The 22,693-nt window shown below is 46.7% G+C and overlaps 1 protein-coding gene across 1 annotated transcript in view; it reads right to left on the bottom strand.

Moving 5' to 3' along the window:
• Positions 1-18,004, bottom strand: part of mib2 (mindbomb E3 ubiquitin protein ligase 2) — a 56,007-nt gene extending 38,003 nt beyond the window's left edge. Inside the window, exons 1-3 of the mRNA XM_036533702.1 lie at positions 17,870-18,004; positions 5,696-6,049; positions 2,161-2,332 (exon numbers count right to left, since the gene is read on the bottom strand). Of these exons, the coding sequence (XP_036389595.1) occupies positions 2,161-2,332; positions 5,696-6,049; positions 17,870-17,930 (587 nt within the window). The 5' untranslated portion in view covers positions 17,931-18,004. The remainder of the gene's footprint in view (positions 1-2,160; positions 2,333-5,695; positions 6,050-17,869) is intronic.
• Between the last annotated feature and the right edge of the window lie 4,689 nt (positions 18,005-22,693).

The raw sequence follows: 22,693 nt of genomic DNA, 5'->3' as shown, positions 1-22,693 counted from the left end.
ATCCATAAAAATCAAACAGCCAGTCAGGGTGAGTGCTCTCAGCCGAGATCACCCAATTAGGACGTCTGGTCAGGTCGGGCGGGGACCGGTGCTCTCTTGATTGCTCAAAGGGGAACGGCCGCGGTGGCCTGATGCGGCGGGCGGAGGACCCCTGTGGAGAGCTCCGCTGGGAGCCGGGCCTTCGTCTCCGAGGCCCCAGGAAGAGGCACGCGCTCAGAGTACCTGTGTGGTCCTTTCGGCACGGAGTCCACATTAGCCGCTAACGCGCCGCTCGGGAGTGGACTGATGCAACATTGGTCTACAGTTTGCTAACCCTGCCCCCTCAGCCGCACGCAGCCAGAACTTCATGAGCAGTTCTCTCTCACTTTGACAAACGATACAGTGGGAAAACTGAGTGGAGGCTGTACCTGGGCCAGTGAGCCTGGTTTCATGAAAGTTAATCATTAACTGCTGCAAAGTGGCCAGATAAAAACCCTATCTGCATCAGAGCAGGGACACAGACCAGTCAAGTTATACCAAAAAATGTATGCACCCCTCTACTTAATTATTGTAAAATTTCATCCAAGTTAAAAAAACTGGCAGGGTCATTTCTTGGGCTTCTTTCTGTTTAATGGTGCCCTCTGCACTAAGACTGTTTCAAAGTGATGCTCCTGGGAAATTGTTTGTGGCCTTGAAGGGCTTTTTAGTGTGAAGACTGTGTTTTTCTTGCTGTGGTGAGCTCGGCCTGTTTGTGTGTAATTGGGATATGAATTATTTATAAAGGGCGGGTGGGGGGGGGTAACCTAGCCCCGCCGCAAAGCCGCCTAAAAATGGGGGATGCATCCATCTTGCCGTCGTTGCCTCGGGGTCTGATGGGGAGTGTGTGTTCCCCCGCGACTGGCACCTAACAGAGGACATCCCTGAGCCAAACTCCAGCTTCCCACAGAAAAGAAAATCAATCAGGACTCTGGGAGAGGGATGGGAGAGGGATCTGAGAAGAGCGGGGGGCGTAGGGGGTGGGGCGTCAGCGTGAAGTGGAGTTAGTAACCGCTCATCTGCCGAGGGGGCGGGGCAGGGTGGTCTTCCACGTTCCGTGCACGGGGGAGAATGTAGGCTAGACCACACCAGACACCAGCGGGAGCCACGGGGACCGAAATCCCCATTGGCACAGACACACAGCGCCGGGTAGCTTTAATATCGCAAAAAAGGCGGGACTGCGAAGTAGTCCCTGGATCAAGAGCAGACGGCCAACACGATGTGTGCATAAACAGCAGGGACCCTGCAGCACATAGACCTTCATATAGTCGACAGTGTAGGTTCAGCAATGGATCAGACCTCTCACCATACTAGGGAGTATTCACTGGTTTCAGTGCTAAGGGACTCTGTCTGAGGGGCCACGCCCTTTCTTCTGGTCCCTCTATGTAAGCGGGAGACAGGGCCTTGGGTTAATGTGTGAGTCGGGGCTGAAATGGGTGACACTAGTGCAAATGGAGACTGCAGCAGCACGGCAAACACAAATATTCCCCCAGGAGTTTGTCATGTCCACGTTAAATCTTCCCACTTACTGTCTCCACAGAACAATACACAATGTTAGAGCTAATCCCATGACTGTCTTTATTACAGCACTGGTAGCGGAAAAAAAGCCCCTCATTTTGTAGTTTATTCCTTTGCTAATAACAACAAGGCCGTGCCTGTTATATACAGTCGAATGGGTTTCCTCTTAACAAGCCTCGTTAGGGAATTCAGCTCTTGCGATCTTGACAGCTATTCGAAATGTCTTTTCATCTTCAAAGTGGCTCCTCTTGCAAACATGAACATGAACACGCGCGCGCACACACACACACGCACACACACACACACACACACGCACGAGCACAAGCATACACACACACGCACAGAGAGAGGCACGGAGCACAGATAGCGAGAGTAGCACGGAGAGGGATTCCAGTGGGTGTCAGACAGGAGGAGGAAAGGACAGCCTCTGAATGTAAAAAAAAAACCCTCCGCTCTGTGCAGCCCTTTGTGTGGAGCCTCTCACTCTCCCTGACAAACTGATGAAGGGGGAGAACTGCAGTCTCCATGCCTGGCATTCGGAGAGAGTAAGGGGGGGTTCAGAGGAGCGGAGCATGCGTCCCACGGGACGGATGGGTGGTGGTGGTGAGGAGGGGGGGGGGTACTCACGGCTGAGAATGCGCCGTCTCATATCGCTCGAAGGCGTGGCTTAGGTCGTGCTTGTTGTTCATGTAGCACTGGGTGCACAGGTCGTAGTCGAAGCAGACCTTACACTTCCAGCGCATTCCCATGATGCCGTGCTTCTTGCAGCTGTCACAGATGATGTTGGAGTGACGGACACCTGGGGCGAGAGAGAGAGATGTATGACAGTCCTGTAAAGGTTCAGCACGAGACATTACTGCTCATCATCACCGCCTTATCCCTGGGACAAAACACTGCAATTTGCCCTCAAACAAGTCACAATTTATATTAATAACCTTTCACTTATATTATATTAATAACATTTCACTTATACCAATGGAGAGGAATGGAGAATCTCTTTTAAGAAATGGATAACGTGCAAGTGTTGCTATGAGAACAAGCACATTAAAAAAAATCTCAAGTGCACAGTGACCCCAAACACGTTCACAGCTATTTATTGTTAAATTACTTAATGCTGAATGAGCCTCTACCCCTTAATCTTACACTCATTTCATCTTACTATTAATCCATCACATAAAAAGCTAATTGTGCAGGGAGGGAGGTGGTGTAAGGAGCCCGTCTGCTCCAACCATGCAATTACTCACAGTAACGAGAGCTTCTTACCGACTCTCAGCCTGCGAATAACCCAGTCAGAGGCATCACAATTATTATGTGCGGTAATTCATTTTTGGTGGGCCACACAGCACACACAGCAATGTTGACTACATTCCAAGCTAAGGCAACCCTACTCAGTTATCCAGCTAAAAATGATTAGAAAATTGATCCACTTCTGAGAACAGTGTGACTAGGTTTTGTTGGCAGAGACGGCACAAAAAAATGTACAATTTCTTTGTGTGGGATTCAGCACCCTGGTGATATGCTCGCCTGAGGAAGAAAAGGAGAGAATGGCAGACACTGGCTGTGCTTAAACGGCATACAGAGGGAGTGTTTCATTTCTTCAAGCGCTCGCTAGGTAAAGCCATACTGGGAGCACCACACTGACGCGGATACTCTGAGAGGCAGTGTATCTGTGAAGGGCACAGTTTCCCCTTCCTCCCTCCCTACCCCCAGCCCCACCCCCTACCCCCCAGCGTGCTCCATTAAACCTCAGTGAAAAAAAAACGCCTCCCTTAATGATGAAATATGTTCATGAATCTGGCATTTAGTGCTGCCAATATGACTGAGGTACGTGCAGTGCCCGCCGCCTCCTGGATTCTGTCGGAAAACAGAGCGGCCCCCCAGGGAGGGGCGGGAAAATGAGCAGGAAGGGAAGGGTGCTATGCGGGGGCATGGCAAGCCAAGCGGCTGCGGCGGCACAGGAAAAAACAGCACTCTCGCTCCCCGTCCGGACCGCTGGGGGGGGCTCGCCGGGATTCAGAAACGTCATCTCCGTCAGGGAGAGCCCCGATCCGTCTCTCATGCGGTGACGGCCGGGCCACCTTCAGCGCGGTGCTCCGCCACCCGCTGCGATCCCCGGCCCAGGCGGCAGGACCTGCAGCGTCAGCATGCAGCTGCAGCTGCAGCTGCGCGGGACCCTGTGCGCACCCCCCTCCACGCACGCCCCCCTCCACGTGCACCCCCCCCTCGCGTGCACGCAACCCCGTGCAGCGACTTCGGCTCCTCCTGCTGCAAGGTGATCCGGGCTCCGCTGACCGTTACACAACACGAGGCCTGCTCTCTAACTCCCCACAGCAAACTTAAACTACACCTCCGGTGGTTCCTTCTTCTGGTAAAAATCTTCCCTGTGGCTAAAGTGCCTAAACAGACATCAGGTGCAATCAAATTATAACAGGCTTTCCAAGTTCAAGGAATCCCGCTATCCTAATGGGGTTTCGCTCTTCTTTTCCTTTCAGAGGCAGCGGTAATGTTTGCTAGCACTGTAGAAGGTAGCGTCAAATTCACCAAAGGTAGCGTCGTGCAGCTCCCCTGTTGAGTTCAAAACATTGTTTATTTCCTTTTTATTTGTAATATAGAGCCTTCTAGATCACAGGATATTGGCCATTGTTTAAAGCCAGGCACGAGCACACTCGTGGAGGAGGTACCCTTTAACAGACCACAATACATGTTTATTTGTCCTTGAAGCACCGCTGTTTCCTCATGGGCTCGGCAGTAGGCTAGCACTATAAATACATCACTATTCAAAGTTATTTTTACATTAACAGATTACATAAGGACATTCCTTAAAGGTTACTGTTGTGGTTTTGGCAAATAGCAAATCATGATATCATCCTACTGTGATCTGATCCAGGATGCTTTCAACTGCTTTGCAATTTACACAACATGCTTGCTACAAGGAAAATATTAATAAATAATGAATGATGAAATAATGAAAATGTCACAAAGTAGGAATTTTCCTGTGGGGTGTGCCTATAATGATAATGCATTATCAGTTCCTGTGCCTTTTAATGCACTCAGTTCATTCAGCAGACATACCATTCATGGATTATTCACACAAAGACAACAACTGCCATACTGCAGTAAACTTACACTGCCTTTGTAATTTAGATCCATTAAGTTCAAAAGCACAGGCTGAGACAGTCTGGCTGTCTCCTGATTCATGGGATTTCATTACAACAGTTCATTTTTATGAGAAATCAAACAGGATCACAATCAGGTGGAAAAAAAGAACTCTACAAGAACTCCATGATGGCCACAGACAGCCACTGAACCAGGTAAAATACCCCATACACGAAAACACAACTGGCTGGGTTCTGTAAAAATGCAAACAAGGCACACTGCATTATATGTACTGATTAAGGCTTTAATCCATTTGAGATCATTCTGTGTGCTTCTTGCTGTACCATTTAGCTTTGTTCGCGGCTTGACGCTTTGTAAGATCTCTATCTGACACCGTACCCTCGCACAACCTCCGCCACTCCCAGAATGCCTTGCTCCCCCTTCTCTGCAGGTGCAATGAGACCCTTGCTCCTACAGCCTCACCACGCCGTATCGTAATCAGCTGAGACAGACGCCCAGCACGGATGCTGCCTTCCCAGCATGCTCCAGCGAGCCAAGCTCCAATCGGCAGTGCTTCACAATGTCGATGCAGAGAGCCAGTTTCTCCTCCGTTTGTTAAACCGTTAAACGCCGCTAATCCACATCTAATCTGAGGAGTAACTTTAAGGCGGCTCGCCGTCTCCACGGATTAACATACCTTTGTTTTTTTTCTCTTGTTCTTTCTTTTTTTAAAATTGTTAAATCAATGAGATCCGCTGACAACCCCGTGTGGAATTCAGTCTTCACTAAGCGCTACAGCAGATAAAACACACTGGATGTGTGTCTGAGTTATATTGTGTAAGAAATGCAAAAACATTACAATTGCTCATAATTGATTGATCATGGGGACAAAAAACACAATGCGGTTTCATTAAATAGAGCCCTTAAGTTGTTCTCTCAGTAATGCTCTTTCCTGTGGAAGGCCAGATGACCAAATGGGGAGGGGGTCAGGCAGGAGATCAGGCAGGGGGGGGGTCGGGGAGGCGGTCAGGTAGGGGGTCGGGCAGGGGGTGGGGTGAGCGCTCACCGATCTGGGCGTTGTCGTACAGCAGCAGGTCGAAGGCGCCCTGGTAGCCGGTGCGGTAGTTAGTGCGGGTGCCGCTGTCCCACTGCACGACCACGGTCTTGTCGGGCGTGGTGGTGCTGCCCTGCCGCCCGATCTCCACCACCGTGCCCACGTGGCCCTCGCCGTCATCCTGGTTGCCCCACTTCCAGTCGACGCCGCGCACCACGCGCATGCCCACCTCCATCCCGCCGCGCTGCGCGGGCCGGCCCGCCTCGCCGCGCTTCCTGGGCCGCTGCTGGGGGGCCGGGCGGGGCCGGGGGCAGGCTGGGGGGATGGAGGGAAGGAGGTATGTCTCTGAAGACAGCTCAGGGGTGACTGGAAGACACACAAAAAAAAAACAAACAAAAAAAGGATAAGGCAAACAGCCAATAAGCACTGAGCTTTACCAATGCAACACATCCACAAAGGCAAACAGCCAATCCCAGCACTGAGCTTTACCAATGCAACACATCCACAAAGGCAAACAGCCAATCCCAGCACAGATTTTTACCGATTCAACACATTCACAAAGGCAAACAGCCAATCCCAGCACTGATCGTTACCAACTCAACACATTCACAATGAGAAGTGATATAAATTTATAGGATCATTGTTCCTATTCAATTTTGCTCCCTAAAAAGACTATTGTCAGGGTCTTGTATTGAGGATTTTATGGTCACCTGACCTGAATTAAGTGGGAGAGGCTGGATACCTGAGAATGAGGTGCTATTGGGTGTCCTCCCCCCCCCCCCCCCCCCCCAAAGTAACAGACACACAAAGTATGTCAGTGAGGTGCCACGGTCCAAAGCAACACAGCACCGGATGCAGACCTGCTTGGTCAGTGCTGTGTTTAGACCGCAATGTCAATCACTTCAGTACAACAGCCCCTTGAAGCACTCAGAATCTGTGCCGCCCCTTCTGCCAGGTGCAGCCTGCCTCACACCTCTCCAAGCACTCCGCCGCCCTTCCCCCGATCAGCAGCGCCAGCAGGGGGTGTACACTTTGATGTGGGGGGTTCACTCCACCCAAAGGGTGTGCCACATTTGTCTGTGGTATGGCACCCTGCCCCACCCGCCCCCCTCCCCACACACATACACAGAAACACACACGCACACATTCACTACACATTCACTGACGCACACACACACACACACATTCACTGACACGCGCGCACATGCACACACACACACGCTGCTCTGTCAGAGTGTCAGTTACAGAGAGAACTTCTCAGTTCTGAATTCTCACAAAGAATAGCTGCTCATCACAATTGTCAGTAAAGCTGATTGGACAATCTTCATCGGCCTCACTTCTCCCTTACCTGCTCTGCCCGAAACAGCAGCAGCTCTGCCTACGCTTGGATACTTACATTTGGAAGAGGAAGTAAAGCGGTCACACACGTACGCCTTTGATCACCCCTCCATCCAGACGCCTCTCTCCCAGTTAACTGAGGGCACGTGCAAAACGATCTTCCCGCAAGTGTGAAACTCCGCAGTTAAAAAATGTTCTGACTCACGGAGGCTCTCATTAATTGTTTCCTCTTTTTAGGGAGCTGTTAGCCTGTTTCACACTCACAGTTTCCAAAACGCAGGGAGGACCTGCTGCTACAGCCCCGGCCCAGTGCCCGCACTGTTACCTCACCTGGGCTCGGGGCGCCATGCTTCCTGCCACACATGCAGTTCGACCCAACCCCCACGCACCTTTCAGCGGAGCGGCCACCCCCACGGAGCAGCAATCTGCAGCCGCGATTACCACAGATTTTTCCAAATAAGCAGGGTGCTGGGAATTAGGGTTTATCCGCCACCACTCTCTGATTTTAAACGATTTTACTGTTTACAAGCAAGCAGATCCAGGCCGGTTTCACATGATCCCTGCTGGGCCCAGAGAGACCTGAACAGGAAGCGCGAAACCCCATCGGCCTCTCGGGGCTCCAGCGGTACGAATCATTGCATCACCGCTGAGGCAGAGCAAAGTGTGCCAAAAGCCACTCTCGACGTGAACACGCCACGGTTCGCAGTTTCTGTGCGAGATGAAACCCCTCGCCAGATTATCTACATTCGCCACAAACCCACGGTGGAATATTGCCGTAATACTTTTAATTGCTGAGATTACATGAGACCAACGCTTAACAGCATTAGTTTTCATGTGGAGCCGCAGACATCGGACGAGGGATTTGCCGACGAGGACAGAGCAGGGCAGCCAGCATTTTTCACTCTGACGGCGCATCGAATCATATGACAGGCAGTTTCTCTTCCTCTGAGATGAGCGTGTGTCATTACCCGCTCTGCCCCTGCGAAAGCATGGCCCTACAGCACCACGACCCACCCGCCGCTGCCCGCCCTACCTGCCGCCTGCCCTACGCCGCCGCCCGCCGCTGCTGTGATTTTAACACATCCCAGCCCCTGTGACGACTGCCGCGCACCCACATTCATTGGATTCATTGGAGATCGGATTCCCACCCGCCGATTTCAACTCACCATTCCAGGGTGCATGTCACGCGCCTGGCCGGCGCTTCGTTAAGAGGGAAGTAATTAAATAAAGACATAAATAAAAGGGGGTGGGGGGGGGCAGGGGTCAGGCGGTCGTGAGAGAAAGCCGTCATCGAGCTCTTAATTACACGTGGCACGTGGGCGGTGACTGAGAGCTCTGGGCATGGATAGAGCAGGTAATTGCAGACATGCTGGAAAAAACAAGGGCAAGAAGAGAGCATGCAAAAAGGCAGGCGCGGGGGGGGGGCATCCTCACACGGCGCAACGCGGGGGGGGGGGCAGAGCGGACCGAGCTGCAGCGGCCGTCCCACGCAGACTCGCTCCTCTCCGCGGCGTAGCGCCCAGGGAGGGCTCGGCAACAGCCGCATGGCTTTTCTGCCTCGTGTGCAACGCTCACGCGAACGAAAGCGCCTCGGTTAGAAGTATTCTGAGAGCAATAAAGACGTTTCCCACGCCACAGGAAACAGATATTATTAATAACGCTATAGCTCTTTGAACCTACTCATTTGAAGCAGCAGAGGGAAAACACACAAGCAGCACTAGAAGCAGTCTGTGTGATTACTTTAACTACAGTCTTTTTAGTATTCATAGACTAAAATGTAATGTCCCTGGTCTGCTTATCAGTTGTGTAAAAATCATTCTGCTGCTCATGCCTGTTTCTGGTTCAATATATGGCAATGATCCTAAGCGGGCTGCAACATTTTAACAACCAAACCTAACAAGGCTGGGAGACATTTGACCTTAAAACACTCACAGGCCTACAGGCTGTAGACAGTCTATAAATGTCACCAACCTTTAATGATTATCCTTTTTTGTGTGTGGGTGTCCTGTTTTAGGCCACCTGAAGAGATATAAATCAAATACAGGTGTTTTTAAATGAGCTATCACTGTAGTATTACCTACAACAGAGCTAAATCCGAGCAGATTCATAGGTTTTGCAGCCAGCCATACAAATCAGCCTTGAATATTCCAAAAATTGACACATCGTACCCCTTTCACTGTTCTGCACGATGTTACAACTTACACTTCTTTTCTGTGGAGATTCTGTAGAGATTGGGTATGGCTAGCTACTTAAAAGACGAGACGCAGGTGACTGGGATATAATGCTGGAAAAGTCAGGCTTGCAGCTCCGTCACAGGCTGTCCATGGATTAAACTATCTAGTCTAGGTTAATGACATGAGCACTTAACCAGTGTATTTGACCAATACAATGATAATGTGAGCAATTTTAGGTATAGACAGAGTGTAGGCATACTATGTATATTAATACTGTGAAAACTTCCCAACCATGGGGGAGTTAAACGCTTTTGCCTACATTCACACCAACACCAACACAGTCCTAACTGATTTTATTCTAGATGCTAGCATTCATTCTCTCTAAAAAGAGAAAACGTGGGTATATTCCATCAATTCCATTAATTATGAGCCATATAAACCAATTGGACTTTTAGATTTTTTAGCCAGCTTTGTTAAAGAAACTGGAAGCCTTTATCTTTCGCTGGATTTACACTATGGTATATAGTTTATATAGCAGGTGGTCTAGCATTTAAAACCTCACTGGCTAAGCAATCATTTACAGAAGAGCAAACAAGTAACTGGCCACAGCTGACAGCAAAGCTAACCTAGGAGCGCACAGATGGAGAAAGGAAAACAGCGCATATTTATTTAGCCTGCAGTTAAAAAGCCCTGTTTGCATGTGAGCTCAGAATGCTTCAAAACCCTCGGTACGGAACACACTGGCCACAATAATCTGTTTCTGACTCACCCCTGCCAAACTTGCGCAGAAGTTTGATAAAATCCTCTTCATCAGCGAAAACAAGGTACGAGCTGTTGCAAATCATGGTTTGCGTTTCCATGGGTCAAAATGAAGGGAATCGCAGAAGAAAGAGCAGAAAAAATGCATGAATGAGAGATCTGGTCAGCGTGGCTGATGTAGTCTGTCTCCACGGCGACGGACACCAGACTGGCACACACAGCTTCCCCTGAGCAAAGGGGTCTCGCTGCAAAGCTTATCTATTGCCTCTGCTCCTTCCTGTGCTTTTATTAAGCAGCCAGACAGTTTCTACGGTCGCCCAACCCTGACCGGTCAGCCACTGCCGTTTCTGGACCCGCGGCTCTGAGGTAAATATCGATCGGGGGGGCTGGACGTGGCCCAAGCCCTCCTCCAGGTGCCCGAGGGAGAAGCCCAACACCGCCCGAGCATCCTCTGAGCTCACAGTCGAGAGAAATCTCACTGCCCCCCCCCCCACCCCGGCCCGGCTGTGCCTTCGCGGGAAGGGGGTGAATCAGCGGCCGGCTGAATCACCGCTCAGAACATCCCGCCCGACGCGGCCCCTTATTTCACACGAGCAGATGAGTTCTGGCCTAATCAACACTCACAGCTCCGCGAGAGTGTTAAACGCGATCACTCATTCACACGGGAAAAAAAACCCTCAAAGAGACGGAAGACAGCGAGGGACGGAGGGACTGTCCCTTCAGGGGCTTCTGGCGCTTGGCAATATCGATAAAATAGCAGCCAGTGGCCCAATAAAAAGAGATAAGGCTTTAAGGTAACTGTTAGCACAACTTATCTTCCTGTGGAGATAACGAGCGCGCCGATACCACAGTGCCCACGGAGGCAGTCAGGTGTAATGAATGAAGAAATGAATAATGAATGGCTCTGAAAAGATGAGTAAAATTACAATAAAGCCACCTGCTTGGAATCATTATATCAGAATTCTAATGACAGGCCTGGCAGCATGGTTCAAGTACAGGTATACTGGAAACACAGATATTAGCACGGTAACTAAACATACTTAATAATCATATTAATACTCACTGTCTACAGGCTGAAACCCCACTCCCCCTGTACAGCTGAAAGCACAGGAGTGCTGCTTCCCCTGAAAGGGTTTTTAATAACAGCATGATTCACATCATGTTACCAAGCTGAACAATGGGTGGTTTGGACAGGGCTGGGCCACCTGGGGAGGAATTTAACAGTCATAAAGCCCTCAAGGAAGAGATGGCAACAATGCATGTGAGAAAATCCTTCTGGGTCTAGATGTTCTGGAAAGAACACTGGTATGTGTGGGTAAAATGTTCAGGACAGAGCACCAGAACTCTGAGGGCTGAGCCGACCACACGACCCCTGAGAGACAGTCCGATCCGCTCCTGAGTGATGGTCCTCTGGGTAAATCAGAGCGGTTCCCCCTCCAGCAGGGGTGAGGTGCACCACAGAGGCTCTCTCTAACACGCTCCCGAATCAGCGCTGTGGGTCAGCACCGCGCTCCCCATGGACAGAGGCGAGCGAAGACCCCGTTGCCATGGCAGAGTGGGGCGGCCGGCTCACTTTCCCAGCGGGGGGGAGGGAGAGAGGGGGGGAGCGGAGCGTCAAGGTTAAACAGAGCTCAGCACGGACACCGCAGCTCTCAGTATAAACACACACCTCCATTTACACAAAGGCAGGCACACACACACACGCACAAACACACACACACATACACACACCTACATTTACACTCACAAGGAAAAACATGCACGCACACACACACATCCCCATCTACACAAAGGCAGTCAGGGCATGCAGAAACACATGCACACACGCACCTGCATTTAACTCACACTGACAAACATGCATGAATGCACACGCACACACACACACACACACACGCACACACGCACGCACACACACACATCCCCATCTACACAAAGGCAGTCAGGACATGCAGAAACGCACGCACACACGTTTACATTTTCACAAAGGATGACAGGTACACACACACCTCCAATCTACACAGGCAAACACACACACGCACATGCGCAGCCACATTTACACTCACACATGCCCACAGGCACGCACGGACATTTCCACTGAAACAAAGATCGACAGAGACACTTTGACACTTACACTGGCACAGAGTCAGACACACAATTCTCTCCATTTACACTAGGAAAGATAGACACAAAACTCCATTTACACATGCGCGCACACACACACACACACACACACACACACACAACTGCTCACTCCCCACAAAATTCCAATGCCTAAACCAACTGGTTTGGCAGAAGTTCTTTAAAAGGTTGAAAAAAAATATGAAATACCGCTGACAGATTTATGAAGTGTGATTGATAAAGGGATTATCCCCGATGGGATTTAGAACAGAGACACGTTATATCTCACAAAAAATGACGGCAACCATAAATATCATTTTGAAGGCAACAGTACAACTAAACCTGGTAGTCTACATTGCTGCAGTGCGGTCACACAGACGGCAAACAGGGGTCCTGCTCCAGTCTGACCACCTCGGAGGGGACGGCTGTACCCCTGAGCCCAGACAGTGCACCCTGGACACGGCCAAAAACTAGGCCACGGGGTGGAGAGCAAGTCGGCGCAGTGTGGGAGAGCCGTGAGCCAAAGTAGGTCTTATCAGGACTGGAACATGCCCGGGCCTTCCTCAGCCTCTCCCCAAGGGGGATGGGTAAGAAACACCAGTGCTAGCTGCCAGCGCTAGCCCCTTGCGGTAGCCGCCTGTGTTAGCCGCCCGCGTTCTCCACCTGCGTTACCAGGTACCTGTGTTAGCTGTCAGTGCTAGCTGCCTGTGTTAGCCACCAGTGCTAGCCAGCAGAGGCCAGTGCCACCCAGGGCTCTGCCTGCCAGCCAGCCATCTCTGCAACAGCCCACGGGTGTCTGACCTCGACGTGGGCCCCAATTACACTTCACCCTGCCCACACTCTTAACCCCCTGCACAGACGTTAGTTTTTCCGCCACACTTCACAGGTTTAAATTTAGAAGAAAAACAACAACACTTATAAAGGAATGAGGAAGGGAGAGCTTGCGTGGGAGTAAGCCACAGAGGTGCTGGTCATCTGCACGCAGCCTCCGCCCTGGGCAAACCACCTGCTAAGACGCGTCCTTGCCAATCTATTTCTGAAGGCTAAGACGGAGCGGGGAGGGGGGTTGGGGATAAGCAGCTCTCTTCTCCCGAACAGATGGACAGCCTGGTCACACTGTGGGGATTCCTGGGGGGGGTGAGCTGCTGCTGAGGGCCTCTCTGCGAAACCTGCATCATCATCGCCATCGCCGTCTCCCACCGCATTTCGAACCCTGAACTTCCGAAACGGAAATGAGGACGAGGGAAAAATATGGGGGAGGTGGAAGCGCGCGTCTGTCAGGACCGATTTAGCTGCCACGGCGCGGCCCAAAGCGCGGAGGTGAGGTACTTCTCTGAAGTAAGAGACAACACACAAATCCAAAAACATGCACCGCCCCCACCACACACACCAAAAAGAGAAGCCATACCACTTGTTCTCCAATTGACATTTCAGCAGACTTTGCAGTGAATAAATTCAGTACAGATTCTGTGACAGACAGACAGCGGCATATAGGTGCACTCTGCACTGTGAAAGGGTCTGCTGACACTAAGCAAAGTGGGCTCTATCAACAGGGAGGCTTTAAATAACCATTTTCCTCATATTTCCTACCTTTACATTTCCACTGGTGACACTTGATATATATAGATATAATAATCTATGTCACTCTATTGACTGGCAGTAATCTGAGTAGGACTCAAAGAGTAAAAAAATAAAACATCCCTGAAGAACGGGCCGGTGCTTTCACAGAATGCTTGAGTTCTCTTTCACTACCACAAGATTGGCTTTTATTATAACCAGTTGCTGTCTTTGGCCTCTCAAGGCAACAGCGACAGGCACCTTGGCTTAGTTTGCACTGTTTATGTACAGTTACCGCTGTCCTGTAGGCGGGCTTTATCTGATGTCCGCTGCTTTCCCACTGTTTGAAATTATCAGGACGGTGCCTGGAACCACCGCATCTGACAAACTGCGGTTTCAAGAAAAGTCTACACCGGACTTGGACAAACACATTTGCCAAGATCACATCAGCCATCTTGGCAAAAAAAAGGGAGAATCTGTGCCCCGAGGCTCTTCACCGGCGCCCCCCCTCACCACCCTCCTTGCTTTTTTATTTAATTTCATCGGACCGAATTGAAAAACAGTGTTGTGGGCACACCATGTCTCCCATTCCAATTAGCTGGTGACAATAGGCATTCTCCCGGGAAGGGACAGCTGGTGCGATTTAAAGGGACAGCTGCTCTCCTTAAGCATGAGGTTCGTCTCACCGCACTTCTGCACTGGTGCATGTACACACACACACACACGCCGCCGATCACACGCGCACACGCACACACACACACACACACACACACACACACACACACACACACACACGCACACAGCCAATCACACGCATGTACAAATACACACACATGCACACACACGCACACACACACAAAACCAGAGCAAACAGCGGCGGAAAAGAGCAGCCTGATCACTTTCAAGAGCACTTATCCAGCGAGCCGAAGCCCCGCGATACACTGAGCGTAATCCTCCGTGTGAGTCCGTAAGACCACCGGCGAAACATCGGAATCAGACAGAAAATCTGGGGGAAAATGCCTTCCTGGACTCTGTGGCCTCGGCCCATGACCTCGGCGTAATACGATTTAAACGGCAAGCAGATTTGTCCCTCTTCTGGGTAAGAACACACAACATTAAAAATGTCCAGCCATGTGGAAAAACTGTACTAACGTACCCTTTAACAAGTCCAGATCGTCAATCGATGTTACAAAACGCCCATCGAAGGATGTTCACAGCTTTGCTTTATGGGATCAACTGTATGTCACAGCAGCAATATCTTGTTCATTTTAGTACTTATTAAAAATTACTTTATACATATTAGCTTAAATCTTTATTCCTTCATACTGATTTAGCAAACACTCTCTGACCTGATAAAACTTCTGTTTACGATTGGTGACCCAAACTGACTTGTATGACACCAACTTTCACAGTGTCCAAGTCTTGTCTAAGGAGGAACGCTCTACAAGAGACAATTATGGGTTCTTCACCAGTGGGATCACTGTTCTTCGGTCCCTCTCTGATTAAACAGTCATCAAAATTCTCTGGTAGCAACAGTACAGGTGGCCAAGGCCTAAATATTCTTCTTTCCAAGTCCTCCAACCCCACTGGTTTATGGGCTAAGCATACTGGGCTCCCTCTGTCTATCCTGTTCATTACTTGGTTTCATTCCAGGGTAAGAATTGATCATTTCAACTGCAATAACATGTAAATGTCCATTCAGCCCAAATTTCCACATTATGCCCAAAAAGTGCCTCAATTTTCCAGTAAGCACAAACAAATGAACAAAAGAATAGAAAATTTTAATTCTGATGTAAAATTATATATGTTTTCTAATTTACTGATACTATGTTCAAAAACTTATAACGGAAATATTGGTGCGGGTGAGAACAATGAGGTTAGCCAACGAGGTCAATATTGGAGAATAAGGTTGGTGCACACTGGATCACACAGCTACTGCATCATTTTAGTTAGTTTTCAAGCTCCACCATACCCAAAGCAGAGAATACTGCAGACCAAGGAAGTCTCCTATTAGTTACTTCTGTTCTTGATGTACATACAGACCACCCTGTAGTGTCCCAGCACTGGCACAAGGGATGTCTGGAAAGAAGCTGACAGCCAACAGTTTTGTTTTTGTGTTTAACTCTATTGTGAAATCTTAACCAATGAGCATTCAGAGAAAGACTTGTTGACCAGTAGAACTGAACAACTGAAAAGATTTGTTTTTACGACATGAAACCCACAGACTGACTGCAATTTCCTCAGATCTAAAGTCTGAGGACTTTTAATGAGAAAACTACCCAATTAAAAAAAAAAACAAGCGACTGTCCATTGTGCAATAAACAAGGGCAATAATTTCCGAGGATCTGCACCTGCCTATCCAGGGGAACCAGAAAGATTATTTTTCCGAATTAAATTAATGACTAAGCTCTCTCTCCGCCCATTCCATTTCAAACTCTAGTTAGGTTATGTTTGCGCATTTAAAATAAAACTCATTTCCAGACCGAGTCTGAAAATCATTACAACAGGCTAATTGAGGTTATGATACAATCTGTCATTTCCGTGCTCTCTACAAAAACATTAAATGCCAAATTTTGTACGGGCAGAATTATATAAAAATATATTAAGTCATAAAAAGTCTTAACTTGCCATGAAACTACACTTTATGGATTATTCGAGTTTCCCTAGACACTTGTCATTTTACAAAATAAACATACCACCAACGGTATGGCAAACATTTTGCATATTATTGCCAACATCTGGGTAACATGACAGTGACAGCAGCACTTTACTGAAGACAATCTCCACCAGAAAAGGTCAGGCACTGACCATTTGTTTTTACTAATCAGTACCCCATTATGTGATATTGTCCATTCATGCACCTCTCTCAACTCTAACATTTGTCAAGCATGTAACATCAGCCGGGTAAAAGTTATCTCAGCATCCACATTTGAGACCTTAAGTGTGTTCAAAGGCTACTTATCACAGCATGACCACATTGTCCATATTTAGTCGGAAACTATGTACCAACATGTATACATGACCTTGTTGTGGTTGTATCAAATAAATAAATAAATAAATCTCAAGACTTAATAGAATTTGGGCAAGACATTAGCGCTGCATTCCTAATGGTTCCCTTCGCCTCCCGGCAACACTGATCACTAATCATCGTTAAGCCGGTGAGTACCTGAGCAAGCTCTTTGCGTGACTCGCTGAGTAAGGACCACAGATCAGTGTTTCTGAGGAAAAACGGCGGTTGCTTTCGAATGAAAAAAAGTACCTGTACTTAAATACCATGCTCCGTTGGCCATGACGTTTGACGTCCGCTATTTATATTTGCTTCAGACCTCCACTTAAATGTACGGCTATACATGTTTAATAGGAGTTTATGATACAGTGCCTCAATACAGTTGACAGTGTGGTGCGGAGGTTAAGGAGCTGTTGAATAACAGGTAAGGCATTGCTGTTCTATCCTTGAGCAAGTGACTCAAGTTGAATTCTGTAAATATCCAGTGGTGTACACGGCAAATTTGAGCATGGGAAACTATATAATTTTTTTGCAGCGTCTGCTAAGCAGGTACAAAGGTATAAACAACGGTAAACAACGCTACTTTTGCAGTCGCAATTATGCTCGCTCCCTATGAATACCATGTTTATTCAGAAAATTAGATGTTTGCAGTGATATTGATTTTGCATTTATTAGAAAGGGAATAACTAAAGATCCGCGCAAACATTTCATCGGAAAAACAAAAGCGCCTTAGTTCACACCGTTTGTGATAAAAATCATGTATGTTTCCGTCACGCTTCAAAGCCTATGTCGCCAAAGCATACACCGCTCATGGTGCTGGCCCTGAGAGTTACTGCAAGTTCACTCTTAGTTCTCCACGTTGTTCCTCTTTGGCTTGTGAATTTAAAAATATTATTTCCCAGAGAAGTACCAATATTTCTGCATTTTAAAACGTGATACATTCTGATGTAAAAACACTAACAACAACAAAAAGCATTTCCGATTACAGCTGCCCAAGCTAAAGCTGACATTTTAGGATTATTTTAGGAATTATTCAAGTTCTGCCTTTTTTCATCTTTATATTTATGAACAAAGACTGCATCACATTGGAACCGTTCTCTGTTCTCGAAAACAATTCAACGAATACAACATAATTCCATTGACCGATCTAAGTAGTCGTCGTATGGAAATATTAATGCATAACCCACTGTGTGTTTATGTGTGTGTGAGCAGACATAAAAATAAACCTATTACCCATGAGCTTCAGACCGCTGCGTAGCATCTTCACCAGGCGTCTCTCCTCTCTGTCTAACATTGAATGCTTCCTCCGCTGTACGCTGCTGGTCTAAGAAGGCGTAACGGGGCCTCGCAGGAGCACTACCAGCAGACTGGTCCGCAGGTGACTGAACCCGTCTCAACAGGTCTGTCCTATCTGTGTTCGTGTGAACTTTGCTCTTTGTTTTGGAACTAGCAGTTTCTGCTCTTTTTTGACTAGGGGATGTTGCCCAAGGACACACCACGCAGGCCTGCCTACACGTGACGTAGTTACTTAAGTTGTTATTTATGTTTTAGAAATCTTGTCCACTGACAGCTAGGTCGTACGTCATGAGAATCACTGATATAACAATCACCCTTATATAACAACCAAAATCTATTAGACATATTTAAAATGTTGCTATAATTTCAATCAACTGCTTGTAGAGCCGGGACACAACACGAAAACGTGATAGTAATTTTTCACCCTCACTGATCAACGTAATAAGTAAACATAATTATACGGTGATGCACTGATGCAAAGTTCACGGATTCCAGTCCTGTCACTGTTATGTCTTATCTAGCCTCTGATATTGTCACAGACAATAGGTGCAATCAATGCATCTGCACTGAACAATACGGTTAGTTGGTCAACTTCCAATCACATCTTTGGCTAGGTATCTGAAATGACATTAAATAACTACATAAATAAAACTAGAAGAGTTTATTCATAATCCATAATGACTAACTACCTAACTGGATGACGCTTTACAGGCCCACTAACAAGTTAAAAAAACAATGCTCACTAGCAAACTAGTTACATTCTGGAGCAGCAAACTTTTGTCAAGGCAGAGAATATGATTTAGCTTGTATATTAGTCCACAAATAGGCCAGTAATCAATTTTTACAATATCTCACAGATAAAAGAACAACTATGTTGGGGCTCCCAAGCACATGAATTTACCTGCACACTTCAAACATTCAGTTACAAGTTGTACTTTAGTAACCCAGCTACTGTGTAAGACATGTGAGCACAGCATCAACTGCTGCATTGTTTCTTTGTATTACAGTTGGTTGGGATGTAATCCAAACCAAAAAGACAGTTCAGTACCTAAAAGACTTTATCCAGATGTATATGAAATAAGAAAAATGAACCTTACACTCCTTATGTTTGTGGCCACTGCTTATGAAATTGCATAGAATGCAGTTTTATAAGCGTTTTATCTCATAGTAAAAAAACAGAATTTGGTTTAAACGTTAACCACAAAGTTTATTTGTGGGCAGTCTGATCAAGTCTCAGAAATACCTAACCAAAACTTTGACCCACTCATTAACCAAGAATTAGAAACTTTGGAAAAGGGCAGCTGGTTGGACCCAAAACTGTATCCTGAAGGTTTTTGTCTTCCGGAATGCTCAAAATTGTGTTTTAATGTCACCCTTGAAAAATTTTCTGCCCTCACGGGACACAGTCTATGGGTTGCCCAGCATTTTCAACAGAGTTTGAGTTAGTCCCAGTGGTCACCATAACATATACTGCAAAACATAACTGGAGAGAAAATTTTTTAAAGCTGTATCTGAGCAGGAAGTTAGAGTTACATATTTGCCTGTGTTGATGAATGCAACAAAAACACCACATCAGATGTAAAAATGATGCAAAGATAAAATTATGTCAAAGTGCCACATCAGTCAGATGAATCAGACAGTTAAAAACCTTTGAACCCAGTCAGGGTCTGCTGCAAACACAAAACAAAACTAAAAACTACAGCTGGAGTCCCGTTTCAGCGTGAAACATAGCAATTACCTTAGTGCATGAAAAAGAATGGAAATCATACATTTCATAATTGGATCAATCATAGGTGAAAAGGGGCAACAGTGTGGTGTAGCAGATACGAGCAGAGCTTGTAACCAAAAGGTTGCTGGTTCAATTCCCCAGCGGGACACGTGCTCTTGGGTAAGGTACATAATCCAAAGACTCTCTGCTAATATCCGCCTGTATAAATAGATAAGACATGAAAACTGTAAAATATGTTAAGCCACTGCTCTGGATGCTAAGCGACTGTAATGTAATTATAAAAGAAAGTTACGTATTTTCTCAACATCCTGCATGTTACACTTGTCAGTTTCATCTGTTTCTGTGGATTTCCTTTTCACTTTTTTGTAGCTAATGCCTGTGTTGCAACCCGCAAAACGTGAGTTTTCTTAGTTACATACTGATGATCACATATTCCACTTTATACATTTCAACAAGACAGAAACTGCCAAGGTCATGAAATTCCGACCTCAGTTTGTGCTCTGCAGTAACAGCTACATCTTTTTGTTTGACAGTTGTAAATATCTGTAAATTACTAGCAACTAGTTAAATTGGTAGTTTGCCAGATAATTCATACTGAGAGAAATGTTAAATAATAAAAGACTATGGGAAAACTGCTCTTGCATTTAAAAAAATTAGCTAGTTCACTAGCCCACTAAAATCATTATAACTTGCTGATTGTAATCAAAGGATAGCGACTAAACTTTCAAGATGTGAGGCTTGACTGACAGTAAAAACAAACCAAAAAAATATATTTGTGTTAAACAATAATGTAAGCGTTAAAAATGACACCTTACTGTGGCACTGCAGGAGAACTTCTGCCCACTACTTCTTATCCACAGTAGCTGCTGCAGCCATTTCAGTTTGACCACAAGGTCTTTTTGTCTTTCATTTCAAAGCAAAACTAAAACCAAGGAAAACACTGCTTTTTTTCAGTTCCTTTACCCGTCTTTTTCGTTATTATTGGCAAATGCTCAACTAAAAGTTCTGTAAGGGCAACAAAAAAGAAGCAACATGTAAACTTGTTACTTAAATTTAAGATGCATACTGCAGGTGGTTTCAACAGAGGCCTACAGTTGATCAGCCTTGGTGCTGACTGCTGCTTTTGGTGACACTCAACTATGACTCATAAAAATGGAAAATGAAACTCTGCAGACAGCCACATTTAGATTTACCGTAGGTGGTCTTATGGAAATGGTCACAAGTGTGACATATATTATTCTGTCTGGCAATACAATATTTTGTCTTCCTCGTTCCAGTTTCTTTCCCTGTGTCTTAAAACCATTGTAGGGTACTATCTTGCTACTATCTTGCATGACAACTACATTTGATAGCCAACTAGGCAGCTACGAACTTAAGCCATAGTCACCTAAATTTTGACAAGCCGACACCTCCAAAACTTGAATATTTTTTCTTTCTTGAACAATCCAGTACATACTTTAAACAGTCAAAACTGACAGCTGGGAAGCCAAGGCTGAATGTTCTGCAGTTAGAAGTCTTCCAATTGTGACACTGCCAGGTAAACAGCTGTGAAACTAGACCTTCGAAAATTCTGAACGAAATTAAGTCCCCGCTTAATGTTACAACAAAGAAGCATGTCATAAACATGGAAGAGGAAAACACTGAGAGACAGCTGAAATTAATGTGAAATGCAGGTTAGGCAACAAAAAAGCAAGCCCAGCTAAAATCTGTCCTTCAGATTTAAGGATAAGCGATTCGGAAAACAGACTTAAGTAGAGTCCCATAGAATTTGTCTGTGCCCTCACAGATGTTAGATTCCTTTGCTTGCAGATGTCCTACAAATTACAAAACAATCACTGTAAACAAGCTTAAAAACCTCATTTAACAAACAATAAACTTGTAAGGGGGTGCACAGGGATTTCTGTATTACTAATAGTAAATCATTTAGTTTTCCCTTGCTACCCTGGTATCTGTCTCATGGTTTAATCCTACCTCCGTTCTCTTATTCATGCTCATAACACAGTGGAGGAATCTGCTTTCAAAGTTCAACTTATACAGAAATTGACATCTGGGATTTCTCCACCAAGTTTTATGAAAATTAATTTAGACATCTTAGATTTACATTCTAGATAAGCTGCTATATAAATAAAACAATTATAAATCAGAAGCACCTGCTCGCTGGGATGGATTCCTGCAAAACACAGCACTACGGTAACTGGATCTCCAATGTCACGGCTACAAGAATGTCCCCTTAATACCTGATGCAGTTACGGGATAGATCCGTCATATACTGAATTCTTTATCTCTTATCTCTGTGTATTCATCACAGTAAGCAGAAGAAAGGAAATGCGTTCATCTGTCTTGTGTCTAAATTACAAAGCACCGTTCTCTTTTCAGACGATCCCTGTAAATACAACGGACACAGTGCCAGTGCAGCGGTTTGCTGTCCTGCATCCGAAGACACGGTGGACTGCCACACAGACCGCTGCAATGAACTTGTGCACAAAAACGCCAGCTATACTGCGTTTATGAAAACGATAGCCTAAGAACTATGCCTGCTTTTCCAGTGAATAAAAAAAAAACTGACAAGATATAAACATTGCATCACCTGCAACAGACATGCAAACAGTGCTGTAGTATACCCCCCAAGCAAAAAAATAATAACCCAGTCTAATAAAAAAATGAATAAAAGCCACCTCTGATGTAGCATGACTACGTTCGATCCGCCACGGTGAGTCTCTTTTACCTGTTGGAATCTGCGGGTGCAGCACGCGATGTTCAAGACACCGAGCAGGAGGAGGCGGAGGAGGAGGAGGAGAAGGTGGCCGAAGGCTCAGACCCTCCGCGAGACGCTGAGCACCAGTCCGACCGCGACAGCAGCACCCTGTGACGGTGCTCTGGAAGATATCCCGGGGGGAGGCGGAGGGTGTGTGTGTGTGTGTGTGTGTGTGTGTGTGTGTGTTGTGCAGTAGCCCCTCTCAGAATTGAAATGAGGCACCCAAAGCGCCGTGTTCCAGGGCCGGATCAATCAGCACCCGCGGAGGGGAGAGGAG

The sequence above is a fragment of the Megalops cyprinoides genome, chromosome 7 (assembly GCF_013368585.1).
Source record: "Megalops cyprinoides isolate fMegCyp1 chromosome 7, fMegCyp1.pri, whole genome shotgun sequence".
NCBI lineage: Eukaryota > Metazoa > Chordata > Actinopteri > Elopiformes > Megalopidae > Megalops > Megalops cyprinoides.
Note: the sequence above shows the minus strand (reverse complement) of the source record. Positions and strands in the feature narration are given on the sequence as shown.